The following is a 19,279-nucleotide window of genomic DNA, read 5'->3' as shown; positions in this document are numbered from 1 at the left end:
ATGAGAGAGCCCCAGTAAGCCAGTTATAACATATAACCCATATGACCCAACATACAAAGTGATATGTTCTTACAATTTGTAGTCTATGACATTTGAGATTTACATATGACCATTTTTCCCAAAGCAGTTTGGATGTAGTGAACAACTTTTACAAATTAACTTTAGTTAAGTAAACTATATTTTTCTTAATGGTAGCTTTCGTTTAGTTTTACTTCTTCCAGTGTTAAGTAATTGGTTACTTGGTAAACTATAATTTCAGAGTTGCTTCCCCAACACTGTTTGCCAAACAGTAAATTCATTAACAGTTTCAAAATGTCTACATGCGTGTCACATTACTGAAGTGTGTTATCAAATTATGTGCAGCATGAGTGAGGAGCTAGCAGTTGCAACACAGAGGTTCCTCATGACAGGCTCGTTAGAAATGAGTGGCGCCGGCTGTACCTTGCAGCAGTTTGACACAAGAGGCACCGTGCTCTCGCGCTGTAAAGGGACATCGGCTGCACTGATAGTCTAGATAGTTGATAGACTAGCAAAGGGCTACCAAAAAGATCAACCCGACAGATTATTTGTCGTTCTCTATTTGGCTCTCATTCAAATTAGCTCCAATGTTGTATTTTTTAAATCTTGTTCACTCTCTTAAACTAAATACCATGACTGTTTTCTCATTCGCTGGGAATGTTGTTTGGAAAGTCTGATACAATATAATTTGGTTGATATCGTTATCAACCTGCATAACCCTTAAAAATATAAACGTTAATGTGCAGGGTGTGCTATTAGTGGTTCCTTTTTTCTGTTGCAAAAAAGCATTTATTTTTGCTAAAATTGTATTCATTTTGTCAACAATAACTGTGATGAAAGATATTAGTCAACAACCTATTTTTCCTGACGAAAGCTAATGACAATAACGAGACCAGATGTCCTGAAAGAAACGATAACTATAACAATTTATTTAAATTTTTGTTTGACGAAAATGTAACAAGATGAGAAATCCACATGAGACTAATGGACATTCAATTTGACATGAAGCTCCTTTTAATCTGTTTTGTCCAATCATAAATGCATGCCTTCGCAGAATATTTTGTGCAATCTTCTCATTGGTGGGTAATGCCCTTCAATTGTGCAAGCGGTCACATCAGTCAACCCTCTCTCTCTTTTGAATTGATATGCGCAGCCAGGAAACGTCAATTGTAATTTGCCAAAATAAGAAACAATAATGTTTTTGATCATCTTTGTTTTCATATAGGCCAATTTTGCTCTAATCACACCAGAAGCTCTATTTGCCATGTCCGCTGTTATTCATTTATCTATGTTGCTGCACTCGTGATCCTTAAATGTGAGTTGCGGTTGTTTTTCTTTGTTCAATTGGAAAAACGAATGCTATTTGCTGAATACTAGTAGTGAAAGCACTGTTATTTACCATACTCCGAGGGATATGATGGGGGAGAAAATCAGAGCTGTAAATTGTTTAACCTGCAGCCAAGGCTATATAGCCTATACATGGTTAATTATGGCTGGCATTGGTTCAAATCTGCCATAATAACAATGTTGCCAGCTAAGGTATACGAGGGGATGGTAGGCCTAGTTGGACAAGGCTATCTGTGCACAAGATGGAAGATAAAGGTAAATATTATTTAATTGAAAGAAAATGCACAGACTATTAGTTGACTATAATGACTGTGACTAAAACTAGACAAAAAATGACCAGACTTTTAGTCGACTGATAATAAAAATGTTACGAAGGATGAAATTACTAAAATGTGACTAAGACTTAAAGGTATTTTAAGACTAAATCTAAGACTAAAACTAAATCTAAAATACTCAAGCTAATACTAAACTAATACTAAAACTAAATCTAAAATAGCTGCCAGAATTAACAATATCCAGTAGTTTGCTAAACCGCACATGGCAAAAAAGTCCACTGAACAAAAATATAAACGCAACACATAAAATGTTGGTCCCATGTTTCATGAGCTGATCCCAGACATGTACCATATGCACAAAAAGCTTATTTCACTTAAATTGTGTGCACAAATTTGTTTACATCCCTGTTAGTGAGCATTTCTCCTTTGATAATTCATCCTCCTGACAGGCGTGGCATATCAAGAATCTGATTAAACAGCATGATCATTACACAAGTGCACCTTGTGCTAGTGAGAATAAAAAGCCACTCTAAAATGTGTAGTTTTGTCACACAACACAATGCCACATATGGCTCAAGTTTTGAGGGAGCGTGAAATTGGCAGGCTGACTGCAGGAATGTCCACCAAAGCTGATGCCAGATAATTTAATGTTAATTTCTCTGCCACCTCAAATGCTGTTTTAGAGAATTTGGCAGTACGTCCAACCGGCCTCACAACCGCACACCACATGTGACCACGCCAGCCAAGGATCTCGCCTTCTTCACCAGCGTGATCGTCTGAGACCAGCCACCCAGACAGCTGATGAAACTGTGTGTTTGCACAACCAGATAATTTCTGCACAAACTGTCAGTAAACGTCTCAGGGAAGCTCATCTGCTTGCTCGTCGTCCTCACCAGGGGTTTGACCTGACTGCAGTTTGGCGTCATAACCAACTTCAGTGGGCAAATGCTCACCTTCGATGGCCACTGGCACGCTGGAGAAGTGTGCTCTTCACGGATGAATCCCGGTTTCAACTGTACCGTGCAGATGGCAGACAGGGTGTATGGCGTCGTGTGGGGGCGAGAGGTAAGCTGATGTCTACGTTGTGAACAGAGTTCCCAATGGTGGTGGGGTTATGGTATGGGCAGGCATAAACCAGGGACAACAAACACAATTGCATTTTATCTATGGCAATTTCAATGCACAGAGATACGATAATAGATCCTGAGGCCCATTGTTGTGCCATTCATCCGTCGCCTTCACCTCATGTTACAGCATGATAATGCACAGCCCCATGTCGCTAGGATGTGTACACAGTTCCTGGAAGCTGAAAATGTCCCAGTTCTTCCATGGCCTGCATACTCACCAGACATGTCACCAATTGAGCATGTTTTGGATGCTCTGGATCGACAAACATGACAGCGTGTTCCAGTTCCCGCCAATATCCAGCAACTTTGCACAGCCATTGAACATCTATACGAAGGAGATGTGTCACGCTGCATAAGGCAAATGGTAGTCACACCAGATACTAACTGGTTTTCTGATCCACGCCCCTACCTTTTTTTATTTTATTTGACCAATATCTGTATTCCCAGTCATGTGAAATCCATAGATTAGGGCCTAATGTATTTATTTCAATTGACTGATTTCCTTATATGAACTGTAACTCTGTAATATCTTTGAAATTGTTGCATGTTGCGTGTGTATTTTTGTTCACTGTAATTAACTACTGAAAACACTGCAAAGATTTGAATTTAGTTAAACTACCATCAAGCCACTACAAAATGTAGCTGAATTATTAGTTGAATTATATGTAGTGGCGCTACTCCCCAAGTATGTGTAGTGTAATACCTAATGTGGCATGGTGACAGGGAGTGATATAGGCTAGGAGCAGATAGGAATTAAAACATGAAGGAAAACATTATCTGTAACTTTAATTCATCAGTAAATTCATATTGAAATACACTGGCTGTACATTTGTACATTTCTGCTGCGTACAGCATCAGAGCACCTTTGCCATCACCAGTAAACGGGATCAGTGCTGGAGTAGCAGTCTCGCGAGAGCTAATTTATTTCGTGTTTTATCTTTTGTATTTATTCAGCGAAATAGCACAGTAATTAGGACGAAGTTCCCCGCACAAGGTTTGCTTGTAGAAATAAATGGTTGTACTTTATATGATAGAACAAATGTTACATTTAAAAAACAAATAAACGAACTGGAGTAAGCACCAATCGGAAGGCTAGTGGTGCTGAGATTATGCTAATATTCGCCGCAAAGCATTCTCATCAAATAAGCAGAGGATCTTGATGTTTCATGACATGTGCGTATATATAACGATAGGCATACAAAATATCAACTTTTGGAAGGTGCTGACGTGGACTTAAAATTAGAAATATATCAGTATCGTCTAAAAAAAAATAATGTTTTAACCTTGTAACCATGACCTAAAATGACTTGCCACGCATACTTGACCATCGCTGCCATGTTCTCAATCCATCGTCAGTGAGGTATATCCTTACCTGTTACTTCAGAAATGAAGTATCAGAACATGATGAATGGAGATGGATGAGAAATGATTATTCTCACCTGGTCCTCGGAGAAACGCAACACTCCGAGGATCCTATTCTGATTAAATGACGACGTAAAACGTTTTGTTAAATGAAAGTCAGAAGTTCTGAAAGAGTAGTACTTTTTTTCAATAGTTTGAAATAAATATATACAAACGCAGTGCCCAGTACATCTAACCAATTCTAGCGAACTGATTTGAAAACTTGATGACTTCCGCCCATGCACACAGATAACATTCCCTAAAAACACGCCATTCCGAAACGGCTAGTGACTTTTCTGTAGCAGGTTGTAATTTACGCAGCACGTTTGGAGAATTAAGTTATGGGGAATAGTATTGACATCTCAAATCTGTTAGAAGGCAAAAAATTATGTCATTTGTGAGATATTCATAAACATTATGCAATTAATGAATGTGGTGACGAGGTGGCCGAGTGGTTAAGGCGATGGACTGCTAATCCATTGTGCTCTGCACGCGTGGGTTCGAATCCCATCCTCGTCGGTGGAAGAGATTTTGTCCTGGATGTGAGATCTGGAATTGTAGTTTGTTTTCGTTTCACATTGCATTGCAAATGTTATTATTTGTCGTTATTTCTAAACGAGTATTTAGGGAAATTAAATTCGTGGTGATTTTTGCCTCTATCGACATGCAATGTAATTCAATGTAGGCCTGTACATTTTCTATATTTGACTACGGCAGTTAGACTACGGCTGGGTCATAGCGATACAATTGAAATGCAGACTTCTACTTTATTTCGTGACCTTTAATAAATAACATTATATTAATAAGTATAGACTGAATTACGCTATAATGTCGTAAAATTTAAATAGATGGACAGCGTACAAAAAACATTTCGCTTCTTTTTTCTACCAGTGGTGCCGTGGCTTAGTTGGTTAAAGCGCCTGTCTAGTAAACAGGAGATCCTGAGTTCGAATCTCAGCGGTGCCTTTTACAACAGAATGTTGCTAAATTAGTCATTTTTATGTGCTTTGAAGTATACACTAGCTATATTCCTACAGTCGCTGTTATGTGTATTCCACCATGTGGAACGAACACTATGTTACTGAACGAACAAGCTCTCAATTAGATGTTCATCTATGATTCTCAAACGTCAAATTTCGAAGTGTTTAAGGTTAAATTTAGGCACTAACTCCGGATTTTTAAGGTAAGTAAGGGTTAAGATTTAGGTTTTAAAAAACGACTTTCTATCGCTGGATTCGAACATACAAATAACACACTGCTAACCACAATCTCCCGACGTCCTCGGACATGTAATGGCGGTCGAATAATGACTTGAATCACGGGTGACCTGGCCTAAAAACGCAAATGGCAGCGGTAGGATTCGAACCCACGCCTCCTGAGAGACTGGAGCCTAAATCCAGCGCCTTAGACCGCTCGGCCACGCTACCTTACAGAAACTCAGGAGAAATGTTTTCCAAAACACAAGTCATAGTCAGCTAGCTACATGATAAGGTAATCATTTTTGTGTTGCTTCAGCGTCCCTTATTACATACTCACTAGCACACACATACTGTATGTCGTCCTGCTAATTACTCTAGCTAGCATTAGTTTGTAGTAACAGCATCCAAATCTAACAAAATGCACACACAAAAAAAGTTGTACTATTCCTACACATTTTAAATCTACAAAACAGACTGTCCAGATAGATCGTTTAATTTATAGTTTCAGTTCTCACCGCTGGAGGGCGACCTTTTACCACAAACAATTTCAAATGGGACGTGACACTTAATTTTTGTTAATATTAATTGATAACAGACACACACGTTGAATACAATAAATTATAAGTCCGTTGTCTCTACAACTCAAAACAATATTCTCTGATGGAACTGAGAAATGTCATACATGTGGGGAAATTGTTGTGTTTGTGTACAATTGTGTTTGTTATGGTTTTTGGTTTATGGTATTTGGTAAATGACCTTCTGTTGTATTGCAGTACTAATGTGTTATGTTTGTACTTAGATAAACAAAACAAAAAACTGTCTACTGGGGGTCAGGTGCTGGGTCGGAATAGTGGTAAGGGTCAAAAAGGTCACGCCCCCAATCATAAGGGTCAGAAGGTGCTACTGTGTCCTCGGTGGCCATTTCTTCTTCTTCTTCCTCCTCCTCCTCCTCCTCCTCAACAGGGGCCACCACAACAGGTGGGAAAGTAGGGGGTGGTGGTGGCTCAGTCACCTGGACAGAGCGAGGTGGGTGATCGATCAGGCAGTCAGGGTCCCAGTAAGGGTCGCAGTCATACTCCATCCCTTTAATGACAATGGGAGAAGGAGGTGGGAGAGACTTCTTAGGAGGGGTTGGAGGTGGGGGAGGTGATTCAACAGCTGGCTCCGCAGGTCCGGCAGCGGCTATGACCACCTTGCCGGTTTGGGGTTTGCAGGTAGGGTTGTAGCGTGGGTCACAGAGGACTGGGATGGCCCCTGCAGGCAGGTAAACGATGTGAGCTTTACAGAGGGGGTCTTTGGGGTTACACAGATAAAGGACATCAGCCTCAGTTAGAGAAAGTGGTGCTGGTGTAGTAGGAGGGGGCTGAGTGGTAGGAGGCACTGTGGTGGTGGTAGGAGCTGCGGTGGTAGGTGGAGGGGTTATCACACCCAGGGCATTCTGGTAGCTGGAGGCGTCTGGCCCATAGACCTGCTCTAGGTGACGCATCTGCTGATACAGTATCCTGATCTTGTCAATCTCATACAGCTGGGAGAAATGGAGAGAGAGAGAGAGATCCACACAGGATTTGAGAATGAGAGGGAGGGAAAGAGAAAATAAGTAATCAGATTGGTTGAGGGATGGACAGATGACAAGAACCTGAATTAAATATTGTTTAAGATTCATTATAATGCTGAAATAAAATTAAAATAAATCTCTCTCATGATGTGATCCCTTTACTCACTCCTTCAATATGGCCTATGCTGTTGTAGAATTTGTAGTAGGACTGGAAATCAGGCGTGCCGCGGTGCCACTTGGGGTCCGGGTTGATGTTCCGTTTGGAGCGTGACTGAGACAGGAAGCCATGAGCCTGGGCAGAGTCGATACTGACCTCCCCTACAGCTGCATTGAATGACAGGAATCATGGTGGGAGAGAGGGTGGATGGAGACAAAACATTTAAGCAAAATAATTAGAAAACCTATTTTTTTCTCTCACACACACACACACACACACACAAATCAAAGAGTAGGCTACCCAGTAAAACAAGCATGTGCCGATGTTGTATTTTCTAATATTAGGGTCATTCCACGAAATGAGTGCCTTTTGCATCCCTTTGATATTTTAAGTAGAACAATATATCGAATTTTAAACGCCTGCTATATTAAATGAAGTGCCCTTTAATATAGAGCACATGGAGAATTCAATAAATCTGATTTTGAATACGAAAAAGCATTTAGCATTTTGACATGTCCCTCCATCAACCCTGTGTTACTTCTAGGAAGATTTTAACCCATTTAATCACCAAAGTTTCACCATCTTTGTAAAGCCCTAGTTATTTTTTTGCTTTGACAAAGTTATTTCTGAAGATTATTATTTATTTCACGTGATTAGTGTTCATTTACGTTTTTTTCCCTCATTTTAAGCCCTGTTACCCATAGATAGACAGGCTAACACATCCACCCTGTTACCCATAGAGATAGACAGGCTAACACATCAACCCTGTTACCCAGAGATAGACAGGCTAACACATCAACCCTGTTACCCATAGAGATAGACAGGCTAACACATCAACCCTGTTACCCATAGAGAGACAGGCTAACACGTCAACCCTGTTACCCATAGATAGACAGGCTAACACATCCACCCTGTTACCCATAGAGATAGACAGGCTAACACATCAACCCTGTTACCCAGAGATAGACAGGCTAACACGTCAACCCTGTTACCCATAGATAGACAGGCTAACACGTCAACCCTGTTACCCATAGATAGACAGGCTAACACATCAACCCTGTTACCCATAGATAGACAGGCTAACACATCAACCCTGTTACCCATAGAGATAGACAGGCTAACACGTCAACCATGTTACCCATAGATAGACAGGCTAACACATCAACCCTGTTACCCATAGATAGACAGGCTAACACATCAACCCTGTTACCCATAGAGATAGACAGGCTAACACATCAACCCTGTTACCCATAGAGATAGACAGGCTAACACATCAACCCTGTTACCCATAGAGATAGACAGGCTAACACATCAACCCTGTTACCCATAGATAGACAGGCTAACACATCAACCCTGTTACCCATAGATAGACAGGCTAACACGTCAACCCTGTTACCCATAGATAGACAGGCTAACACATCAACCCTGTTACCCATAGATAGACAGGCTAACACGTCAACCCTGTTACCCATAGATAGACAGGCTAACACGTCAACCATGGTACCCATATATAGACAGGCTAACACATCAACCCTGTTACCCATAGAGATAGACAGGCTAACACGTCAACCCTGTTACCCATAGATAGACAGGCTAACACGTCAACCCTGTTACCCATAGATAGACAGGCTAACACGTCAACCCTGTTACCCATAGATAGACAGGCTAACACGTCAACCCTGTTACCCATAGATAGACAGGCTAACACGTCAACCCTGTTACCCATAGAGATAGACAGGCTAACACGTCAACCCTGTTACCCATAGATAGACAGGCTAACACATCAACCCTGTTACCCATAGATAGACAGGCTAACACGTCAACCCTGTTACCCATAGAGATAGACCGGCTAACACGTCAACCCTGTTACCCATAGATAGACAGGCTAACACATCAACCCTGTTACCCATAGATAGACAGGCTAACACGTCAACCCTGTTACCCATAGAGATAGACAGGCTAACACGTCAACCCTGTTACCCATAGATAGACAGGCTAACACATCAACCCTGTTACCCATAGATAGACAGGCTAACACGTCAACCCTGTTACCCATAGAGATAGACAGGCTAACACGTCAACCCTGTTACCCATAGATAGACAGGCTAACACATCAACCCTGTTACCCATAGATAGACAGGCTAACACATCAACCCTGTTACCCATAGAGATAGACAGGCTAACACGTCAACCCTGTTACCCATAGATAGACAGGCTAACACATCAACCCTGTTACCCATAGATAGACAGGCTAACACGTCAACCCTGTTACCCATAGATAGACAGGCTAACACATCAACCCTGTTACCCATAGATAGACAGGCTAACACATCAACCCTGTTACCCATAGATAGACAGGCTAACACGTCAACCCTGTTACCCATAGATAGACAGGCTAACACGTCAACCCTGTTACCCATAGATAGACAGGCTAACACGTCAACCCTGTTACCCATAGATAGACAGGCTAACACGTCAACCCTGTTACCCATAGATAGACAGGCTAACACATCAACCCTGTTACCCATAGATAGACAGGCTAACACGTCAACCCTGTTACCCATAGATAGACAGGCTAACACGTCAACCCTGTTACCCATAGATAGACAGGCTAACACATCAACCCTGTTACCCATAGATAGACAGGCTAACACATCAACCCTGTTACCCATAGATAGACAGGCTAACACGTCAACCATGTTACCCATAGATAGACAGGCTAACACGTCAACCCTGTTACCCATAGATAGACAGGCTAACACGTCAACCCTGTTACCCATAGATAGACAGGCTAACACGTCAACCATGTTACCCATAGATAGACAGGCTAACACATCCACCATGTTACCCATAGATAGACAGGCTAACACGTCAACCCTGTTACCCATAGATAGACAGGCTAACACGTCAACCCTGTTACCCATAGATAGACAGGCTAACACGTCAACCCTGTTACCCATAGATAGACAGGCTAACACGTCAACCCTGTTACCCATAGATAGACAGGCTAACACATCAACCCTGTTACCCATAGAGATAGACAGGCTAACACATCAACCCTGTTACCCATAGATAGACAGGCTAACACATCAACCCTGTTACCCATAGATAGACAGGCTAACACGTCAACCATGTTACCCATAGATAGACAGGCTAACACATCAACCCTGTTACCCATAGATAGACAGGCTAACACGTCAACCATGTTACCCATAGATAGACAGGCTAACACATCAACCCTGTTACCCCTAGATAGACAGGCTAACACGTCAACCCTGTTACCCATAGATAGACAGGCTAACACGTCAACCCTGTTACCCAGAGATAGACAGGCTAGAAATGTTTTAACAATGTCATTTTCTTTGTGCAGCTTGCAGTCAATGGTTCCTTTATTTAGCACTTAAAAGGCACTAAGTCTTTCAACCTTTTGAGATGGGAAAATGTGTTTTTTTATTAAGTTGAATATGTGTGTGCTCATTATGACAGAACGCTCCAATCAAAAGTTTTTTTGACCAAGTTACACTTCTCAAAATGCACACAATTGGTGGAACGACTCATTACCTCTAGCCTTCAGAGGTGTAGCATCCAGCAAACCTGCAGAGAGGGATCAGGGGTAGAGGAAACAAACGGGGTCAGAGGAGGAGAGGCGGCTTTTGCTCCGGAAATATCTGCACTCAGAACTTTATGAAAACAATATAACATTTTCTATTTCATAAAAATCTCTTTGCATTATCACTTGCATCTACTGAAAGAATCTTACTTTTGCAATAGAAAGATAATACCCCATTCTATAGGCTATATTTAGTTGCCATCTAGGCATAAATGTTTGTTTCATGTGGAAACAGACCTGGCAGTAGACAGCATAGTGTCCCCGTCAGGAGAACCTGAACAATCATCCTTGCGCCCTGGAGAACACACAGGAAGAAGCATGACTGGCGTCAAATACAGCTTGAATTCTGTTTTGATTATAGAACACACTAACATGCTCACCCAGTAGAGTTGTACTGGCATACAGACCAGCTGCATGTGCCAGGATGATCAGAGATAAACTGACAATTCACAATGCTCCAGTTCCTCTCATATTTGAAACTACGTCAACATTAGCCTGTACTACCTGCATAAAATAATAGCTAATCTAGATGACTTCACAACAAGATTTTAATTTACCCCATGAATCACTTCAATCATCATTGTTGTTCTTATAACAGATGAATTACATTACACAGGAGCCTAAACTGGAATATAAAGATTTGCCCACTTCACTACAGAAAAGTCTGTTTTAGGTACGCAATCAACCTTTCCCAATAATGATAAATATATGAATTGAATGAACCTAGCCAGGCCTCTTGACCACCCTAACGATCAAAGTATATATCATATTAAGTACATCATCTGCAAATCATATTCTTACTTACCTGTACTTGGATCTCTTCACAGTCTAGTCTCAGCCAGACAACTATACAGTTCATAAATACTGTACTCAACACCACTCATAATTTGGGTGCTTTCCATTGGCTATTGACCCCAAGTAACTCCACCCCTTGCACCTCTACCATAATTTTCTTCTTGATATGTGGAAATGGTTAAAGCGCTCATTAAGCGCTATTATAAGTGCGTACACAAGGGTAATAAAGTCAAACTTCAAATTAAATCCAACGCGCTGTACAATGGTGACATCCAGGCACCCGCTGAGGGCTGAAAACGTGCATGGGGAGGCAGGGTTCCTTGATGTTATGGCCCCACTCCAGCAGCATATGGTCCTGTTAGAAATACTCAGAAGAAGATCTTAACTCACAAATACATTGTAGGCCACCTCTTTATGTCATACCAGTATGGTATGGCATGAACCTCATCACCTGACGCATGCATGTAGGTCAAATTTGTTCATACATTTCCCAATACAGAATACTTTCCCCAATACAGAATACTTTCCCAAGTTTTTCAAAAAGGTCGAATACAGCCATTTTTCTCTCAATATCAAATCATTTCTGGGTAAGAATAAAGTCTCTTACTGTGATTATTTTTGACCATTTTAATTTAAAACAAACAAAAACAGCTTCTTAGCAAGCAATTTCTCAAGCAAGAATTTTGCTAGGACTGTCAGGGAGTGTTCTGAGTGGGGAGGGGGAAACGGAAAATGAGCTGTTATTAGCAGAGAGGGTTGGAACCATCTTTCTTATTGGTCTATTAACTCATTTGCCGCATGGTGATGTCACCATGGAAGGCCAAAACTCCCTTCCACCATGACATTTCAGACAGTCTTTTCAAACAGCTCAAACAACAGGGATTTATCATTATTTTCACAATTTCACATATTATTGCAACCTCATAGTATGAAAATATATATAACACACAAGAAAATCGTGTTTTTGACTGCACTGGGCCTTTAAGCTCTGTTCAGAGGTGTGTTGGACTCGAAAGGGGGTAATACAAAACAGCTATTTTCCTGACGAAACCTGGTTGAACGGCAAAAGTAACCCCTTCTCACAAAACAGATGGAGTTTTTCGTTTTAACGTCCGTTACTTGGCAAATTAAACATTTGGTTGGGGGTGTACGGTTGACTTCTGTTTCAGTAAATACTGCTTAAAAATGATATCAAAACCGCTCTTTACCATCTTGTTACTAGAAATGACAACACCTGCGTTTCTTTGATGGTCAAGTAAATATTTAAGACAGGCTAAAAGTACATCGAACATAACCACATAGCACCCATATATGTCATCAGTAACAGTTTGCACTGTCAGACATTCAAATTCTATGGCTCTAGGTTACGTTTCTTTTTTACCCTTGCTTTGGGGAATTTAGCCAGAACACCGGGGTTAACACCCTTACTCTTACGATAAGTGCCATGGGCTCTTTGGTGACCACAGAGAGTCAGGACATCCGTTTAACCTCCCATCCGAAAGACAGCACCCTACACAGGGCAATGTCCCCAATCACTGCCCTAGAGCATTGGTAGAAAGGAGTCTACATGAGAGAAATGAGCATAGGATACACACACACACACAGCAAGCTTCTGTCAAATTGCTGTCAGAGATTACATTGCGCTACTTTATGATCACCCTGAGGGAGACAAATATCACAGAAAAACATTGTACCGCTGTGATCTTTAAGGAAAATACAGGTACCTTGTCATCATGTTCTCCACCGGGAATTGAGAAAGCACAGTGAATCACTAACCTTCATAAACCAGACAGGCGCTGTGGCAAGGGGCCGCCTTGTTTACTTCTTTACTTTGATAACACAGTCACTACAATCTAAAACACATAAAATTAGTATTAGGCCTATTTGTAAACCTATAGAAATTATTATTTAAAATTGTATTTTTACATGAATGGAAAAGCGGGACTGAGGGGTGGCAATATGTCAGTAAGGGACTTCATCTGGGTTGTAGTCGTGGCAGAGGCCCCCTGAACAGGCAAGAGACGCACTTTAAGGAGGCGGAGGCGTCTCAGAGAGGTGCTTAAAACAGGTGTGAGGGGGGTGGGGTAGGAATCTGAGATATGCACTGAAACAGTGGGGAGACCCTGACAAGAAACATTCTCACCATAATAATCATATATAATATCCTGTAATGATACAGCAGAGGATTATAAACCACTTTCATGGCCAACCTGTCCTAACCAGTATGTATATCCCCCACTTCTTCAAAAAACAAACATTCCAAGGAAATGTTTGTGGCGTACATTAAGACAACATACTACCATTATATGGCAGACAGTGGAAATGACTAATATATACTTTTGTGATAATACTGTTAAAAGGTAGTCTTCTCCAGTCGTGTGTCTTTGATACCTCTACAATGCTTCACATTAGGGATAAAACACTGTGGTCAATAGTATTTGGGGAGTTAGGCTGGGTATCTGTAAAGCACTTTGTGACTGCTGATGTATTTCATAAAGCCCTTTTTTTTTTTTACATTTGATTGATAGATATCAATATGGAATGAAGTTCAAAATACGTTTTTTGTCACTGGCCTTACAAGTTGGGATGTTGTAGCTAGGAGACTGCTATCCTCCTCAAGAACAAGGGAATAGATTGGTATTGCGAAAACTTTGGTTAGTTGTCAACGTAATAATAAGTGCTACTTTGATTTACGAGTCAACATTCAAAGCTGTATTATTACAAAATACCTTCCAGCTACAGTCGAGTTCACGTCATACTTCGACAACACCTGGGGTGGTAAACTACAACTAGACAGAGTCTCAATGCAAGATGGATAGGGTCTGAACAAACACTTTATTTCTCACTTGTTCATCCAAACATACACTTCACATTTCTAATACCTTGTGTAGTGTTTGTCATGTGATCTTACGATCTTCCACTAAACTCCTATCTGTATGAGTTAACGGGCCTGTTTGCGCTGTCCCTTCCCATGTTTGTCACATGCTTCGTAAACAACAGCTGTAGTTCCGCTCCAGTGGTCGAGCTCGGCCAGTGCTGTCAGACCGAGACAAGTGCAATGCCCCTTAAGATTGCTGGCAATTGCCCAAGACTCCGCCTCTCAACACAAGCTAGTCTTAGTGGCCCCATTTAGAATGTAAAATCACATAGAAGCATAGTTAGAAGCAAAGCACATGATCAGCAACTAGTTGCACTAAATTCCAACAAATTAGACAAAACAGAAATGACTGCTGGGATGTTCACACTAGAGATCCCTGGCAATGTTATTTGCGGCAACCGTGACCAAGGAATTCTTACCCTCTGGTGGAACCGGCTGAGTGGTGCACCTTATGAGTCAGAAAATGCTGGTTTTGCAGTAGGTCTGATGAGTTTATCTACTTGCACAAACAGCACTTTGGACACCAAGGGGCATAATGAACCAGTTCAATGGATGCCATCAATTCCAGAAAATATGTAATTGGGCAAATAGAATGAAGTAGACCTCTTGTTGGATGACCACGTCAGAGTTTAGCAGACAGGACGTCTGCTTTGTGACAGAAGTGCTCACATTGCGGTAGGTATAGGGAATAACCATTACCTGCACTGTAAGCACTTTATTACATAGTAGACAAGCTCCCCACAAAGCACACATTTTCCACAGTCCACAACACTTACGGATGGTAAATTTGAACCAATCCTAGGGACCTGAAACCAGGCAGCGAGTTGGCAGATACAGTGCCTTCAGAAAGTTTACTTTTTCCACGTATTGTGGAAAACGTATTGTTGTGAAAACGTATTGTTGTGAATTTAGATTTTCTTGTCACTGGCCTACACACAATACCCAATAATGTCAACGTGGAATTATGTTTTTTGAAATGTCTTGAGTGAATAAGTATTCAACCCCTTTGTTATGGCAAGCCTACATACATTCAGGAGTAGAAATGTGCTTACTTCTTAGGGATAGGGGGCAGTATTTTCACGTCTGGATGAAAAGCGTGCCCAAAGTAAAGTGCCTGTTACTCAGGCCCAGAAGCTAGGATATGCATATAATTAGTAGATGTGGATAGAAAACACTCTGAAGTTTCTAAAACTGCTAGAATAATGTCTGCGAGTATAACAGAACTGATTTGGCAGGCAAAACCCCGAGCACAATCCATCCAGGGAAACATTTTTTTTTAGGTCATTGTGTTTTCCAATGGTTTTCTATGGGAAATTGGTAGATGTTTTTATTTTGAGAAATGAAGAAGTAGTGCTGTTCTTTGTATGTGTCACTCGGAAGGTCTCTAGTATTTTGATGCACGTGAACAGGAGCGCGCGCCGTGTTATTTTTCTTCGTTATTAGAAACAGATTATCCCGTCTTAAATTTGATCAATTATTTACATTTTAGGATACTTGAGGTTGGATTAGGAATGTTGTTTGAAATGTTTGGACCAAGTTTACAGGTAACTTATTAGATACTTTGTAGTCATGTTGGGCGAGTTGGAACCGGTGTATTTCTGAATCAAACACGCTAAATAAATTGACCTTTTGGGGATATAAATAAGGAATTTATCGAACAAAACGACCATTCATTGTGTCACTGAGACATTTGAGATTGCAAAAAGAAGATATTCAAAGGTAAGGCATTTATTGTATCGTTATTTCTGACTTTTGTGTCACACCTGCCTGGTTGAAAATTATATTGTGTTTGTTTGCGGGGCGCTGTCCTCAGATAATCGCATGGTGTGCTTTCGCCATAAGGCCTTTTTGAAATCTGACACAGTGGCTGGATTAACAAGAAGATAAGCTTTATTTTGATGTATTACACTTATATTTTCATGAATGTTGAATATTAATATTTCTGTAGTTTGAATTTGGTGCTCTGCAATTTCACCGGATGTTGTCAAATCTATCCCGCTAACGGGATTGGCGCGTTAAGGGATAGTGTTTAATTAGTGTTGTGGAGTACAATAAATATTGTTTAACATGATTTTTGAATGTCTACCTCATCTCTGTACCCCACATACAGATAATTGTAAGGTCCCTCAGTCGAGCATTGATTTTCTAACACATATTCAACCACAAAGACTAGGGAGGTTTTCCAATGCCTCGCAAAGAAGGGCACCGATTGGTAGATGGGTAAAAAAAACAAAAGCCTACATTCAATATCCCTTTGAGCATTGTTTAGTTATTAATTACACTTTGGATGGTGTATCAATACACCCAGTCACTACAAAGATACAGGCGTCCTTCCTTTAGTTGCCAGAGAGGAAGAAAACCATTCAAGGACTTCACCATGAGGCGAATGGTGCCTTTAAAGAGGAACTGAAAGTGTTTTAATTAACTACCTTTCAGAAATAAAACAAAACAGACAATCATAATACCAGTCAACAATATCCAACTCCCAGTTGATGCTACAAAACCAACTTCATAAGAGGTTTTAAAAATACATTATATTTGACAAAAAATTCCATGACGTACAGTAATGCACTGTTGGCAGAATAGATGGATGCAGTTCAATGCATGATTAATATAATTCACCAATACATTTCTTGGTAGTCCAAAAAATATTGCTGTCGGGTTGTAAATCACAGCTGGCCTGATACATTGTTTGCTGCCTTCACCTATTTGGGATGCACTGTTTCAATGACTCAATATTTTGGACAAAAACGGAAAAAAGTAACTAAGCCTGGGATTGTCAATACAATGAAACTAGCAAAGGCAATGATCACAAGTCATTCATGTGGCTAATAGGCTAGCATATATATTTATGTAGCTATTTATTTAGCAAGCTAAACACACAGAGCCTAACTTTAGCTAGCGTAGCACCACGTATCATCGGCATATTCAACAGCGTTTAAGAAATATTTTACCTTCAATAGTGTTGTGATCTTGTGATCAAGCCATCAATGTTTTGTGATTTTTGATGTCATAAATTTCAGTGGAAATAACATTACTACTATAAGCTTTTTGATAAGCGGTTTACCCCCCCACCAAAACAAATAATCCCATATTATTGGCATATGGTCCCCAGTTATTGGCCACCTTACTATTTTGTTCAATTACAAGATACAGTGAGGCAAAAACGTATTTAGTCAGCCACCAATTGTGCAAGTTCTCCCACTTAAAAAGATGAGAGAGGCCTGTAATTTTCATCATAGGTACACTTCAACTATGACAGACAAAATGTGGGAAAAAATCAAGGGGTGTGAATACTTTCTGAAAACACTATGTCCCACAGATTGAAATAGACTGCTCCAGGCCAGGTGCAGGTACTGGGGAAATAATATTGTATCCACAACATTGGGCATGTTTAGGTCTGAATAGCATTTAATGAGACCACAATATCAAAGAACCTTAATAATACAACATTCATTGTAAAAAAAAATGTTGTAGCCCTGGCCCTGACCCTGGCTTGAACTAATTGGGGTGGGGGGTTGGTTAGAGGTTGATTGTAAAACAAGCGTTTCACACACGTGACCATCCCCTCCCTCTCGCATATATCTGACAGTCATGTAGTAATAAATGTATGCGCTATGCAACTTTATTAGAGCGCCAGTATATATATTTCAGAAAAGCTAGCTGGTTTCGAATAAATAGGTTCCAGTGAGCAGTCAATTATTTGCCAACACACTGATTGTGAATGTACACTTCTAAAATTAGGTAATAGATTACACATGACAGATAAAACAATATAGCTAGCGTTAGGTAATTTTTGCTAGATGAAATCAACCTGGTGATGCACTTTCAGACCTAAACAAACGTTGGGATTATTGAGATTTGTCCTTACAAATTCAGCTAACATTTGTGCCACTTTCTTCAGGGGTAGCTATTTAACGTTACCCTCCTAGCTCAGAGATCCCTTTGTTGTGTAGCTAGCTAGCTAGCTAACGTTAGCAAGATGGAAAGTGGCGCGTTTAGGTTTACACGCCTGATACAAACAACCAAGTTGTGGACAAGCTCCATAGCTCAAATTGCCTAAAGACTTGAGCATGCAAACAATTTAGTTTGATGATCAAAGCAACATCGAGGCAACAAAAACAATCGAAAATAGGCGCGCATGCCAAACCAAAAACAATTCGTTACTAACCTTTAACTTGACTTAAAAACGCAGACTTTGTCGCCGTTTGTGCGGCTCACTTCTTACAAGCCCAAATTCCACATTCTTCACAGAACCATTCACACAATCGCTCCAACAGCCGCTGTTTTGGTAAACAAAGAAGCACATGGCTTCACAACCATAGCGATATTCTTATTTTCTTCCGCTCATCAAATAGCTAGTACCTGCACTCTAAATGTTTTTGACCTTTCAGACATCTCAAAACATGTTGCTCTAGTGAAACTTCCATACTTTATCAACGAAACAATACATTTTTACTTGCAAAAATATGAACGTCTTCAACATGCTTTTTCCATGTTGCAAAACAGGAATGTATTCATTACTCAGATTCCGTTGCCAAACATTTGGCAACAGAAACCGTTTACTTCAAACGGAAACGATAGCTTATATTGGGTCAAATGCAAGTAAACCCCTCCCGGTTCCGTTCGACGTTGTTTGCTTCCGTTTGGTTTCTAAAGTAAATGGTATAATGTTTCCGTTGCAAAACCAACAGACAAAACGTTTTGCAACAGAATTAGCGTGATGAATTACACCCCAGGGCGAGCAGTGAGTCGTCCGCAGAGATCGCTGCCCGCGCGTACAGGATGGATCTTGAGGGGATTTGATTAATGTCACTGTGCACTTAATCGAACGTCCTCAGAGTGACGCATAGGGTCAGTAACTACGTACAACACTTCGATTGTACTTTTTTAAATCAATTGTATCCCTCGCGGGTC

The 19,279-nt window shown here is 40.6% G+C and overlaps 1 protein-coding gene and 4 non-coding genes across 7 annotated transcripts; 3 read left to right on the top strand and 2 right to left on the bottom strand.

Moving 5' to 3' along the window:
* Nucleotides 1-4,116: 4,116 nt before the first annotated feature.
* Nucleotides 4,117-4,250, top strand: LOC118945686 (U8 small nucleolar RNA). Its single transcript, XR_005040801.2, has one exon. It is a non-coding gene; the product is annotated as a U8 small nucleolar RNA (small nucleolar RNA).
* A 355-nt stretch (nucleotides 4,251-4,605) lies between these two features.
* Nucleotides 4,606-4,687, top strand: trnas-gcu (transfer RNA serine (anticodon GCU)). Its single transcript has one exon. It is a non-coding gene; the product is annotated as a tRNA-Ser (tRNA).
* A 373-nt stretch (nucleotides 4,688-5,060) lies between these two features.
* Nucleotides 5,061-5,134, top strand: trnat-agu (transfer RNA threonine (anticodon AGU)). The gene has a single exon. It is a non-coding gene; the product is annotated as a tRNA-Thr (tRNA).
* Nucleotides 5,135-5,513: 379 nt separating this feature from the next.
* Nucleotides 5,514-5,595, bottom strand: trnal-uag (transfer RNA leucine (anticodon UAG)). The gene has a single exon. It is a non-coding gene; the product is annotated as a tRNA-Leu (tRNA).
* A 247-nt stretch (nucleotides 5,596-5,842) lies between these two features.
* LOC110509932 (uncharacterized) lies at nucleotides 5,843-18,905 on the bottom strand. 3 transcript variants are annotated; one of them, XM_036967559.2, is made up of 6 exons: nucleotides 18,534-18,901; nucleotides 11,699-13,337; nucleotides 10,927-10,984; nucleotides 10,641-10,673; nucleotides 7,089-7,246; nucleotides 5,843-6,892 (listed from the first exon to the last, which is right to left on the bottom strand). In XM_036967559.2, exons 3-6 carry the CDS (start codon nucleotides 10,973-10,975, stop codon nucleotides 6,188-6,190), a joined length of 945 nt encoding a protein of 314 aa, XP_036823454.2. In that variant the 5' UTR covers nucleotides 10,976-10,984; nucleotides 11,699-13,337; nucleotides 18,534-18,901; the 3' UTR covers nucleotides 5,843-6,187. The 3 variants fall into 3 exon arrangements, with proteins under 3 accessions (XP_036823454.2, XP_021446830.3, XP_036823451.2); XM_021591155.3 differs by lacking the exon at nucleotides 11,699-13,337 and having other exon boundaries at nucleotides 18,534-18,905; XM_036967556.2 differs by lacking the exon at nucleotides 18,534-18,901 and having other exon boundaries at nucleotides 11,495-11,839.
* Between the last annotated feature and the right edge of the window lie 374 nt (nucleotides 18,906-19,279).

The sequence above is a fragment of the Oncorhynchus mykiss genome, chromosome 29 (assembly GCF_057628025.1).
Source record: "Oncorhynchus mykiss isolate SJ-2025 chromosome 29, ASM5762802v1, whole genome shotgun sequence".
Taxonomy (NCBI): Eukaryota; Metazoa; Chordata; class Actinopteri; order Salmoniformes; family Salmonidae; genus Oncorhynchus; species Oncorhynchus mykiss.
The sequence above is the reverse complement of the archived record's forward strand: the minus strand, read 5'-3'. Positions and strand labels throughout refer to the sequence as shown.

Bases quoted from the DNA above. Each gene is read 5' to 3' on its own strand.
- LOC110509932 (XM_036967556.2), bottom strand. From the start codon at position 11,548: ATGAACTGTATAGTTGTCTGGCTGAGACTAGACTGTGAAGAGATCCAA. The intron at 7,247-10,640 runs GTAATGAGTCGT...CATTCAATGCAG, and splicing joins TACACCTCTGAAGGCTAGAG to CTGTAGGGGAGGTCAGTATC. The intron at 6,893-7,088 runs GTGAGTAAAGGG...CATTTCTCCCAG, and splicing joins GCATAGGCCATATTGAAGGA to CTGTATGAGATTGACAAGAT.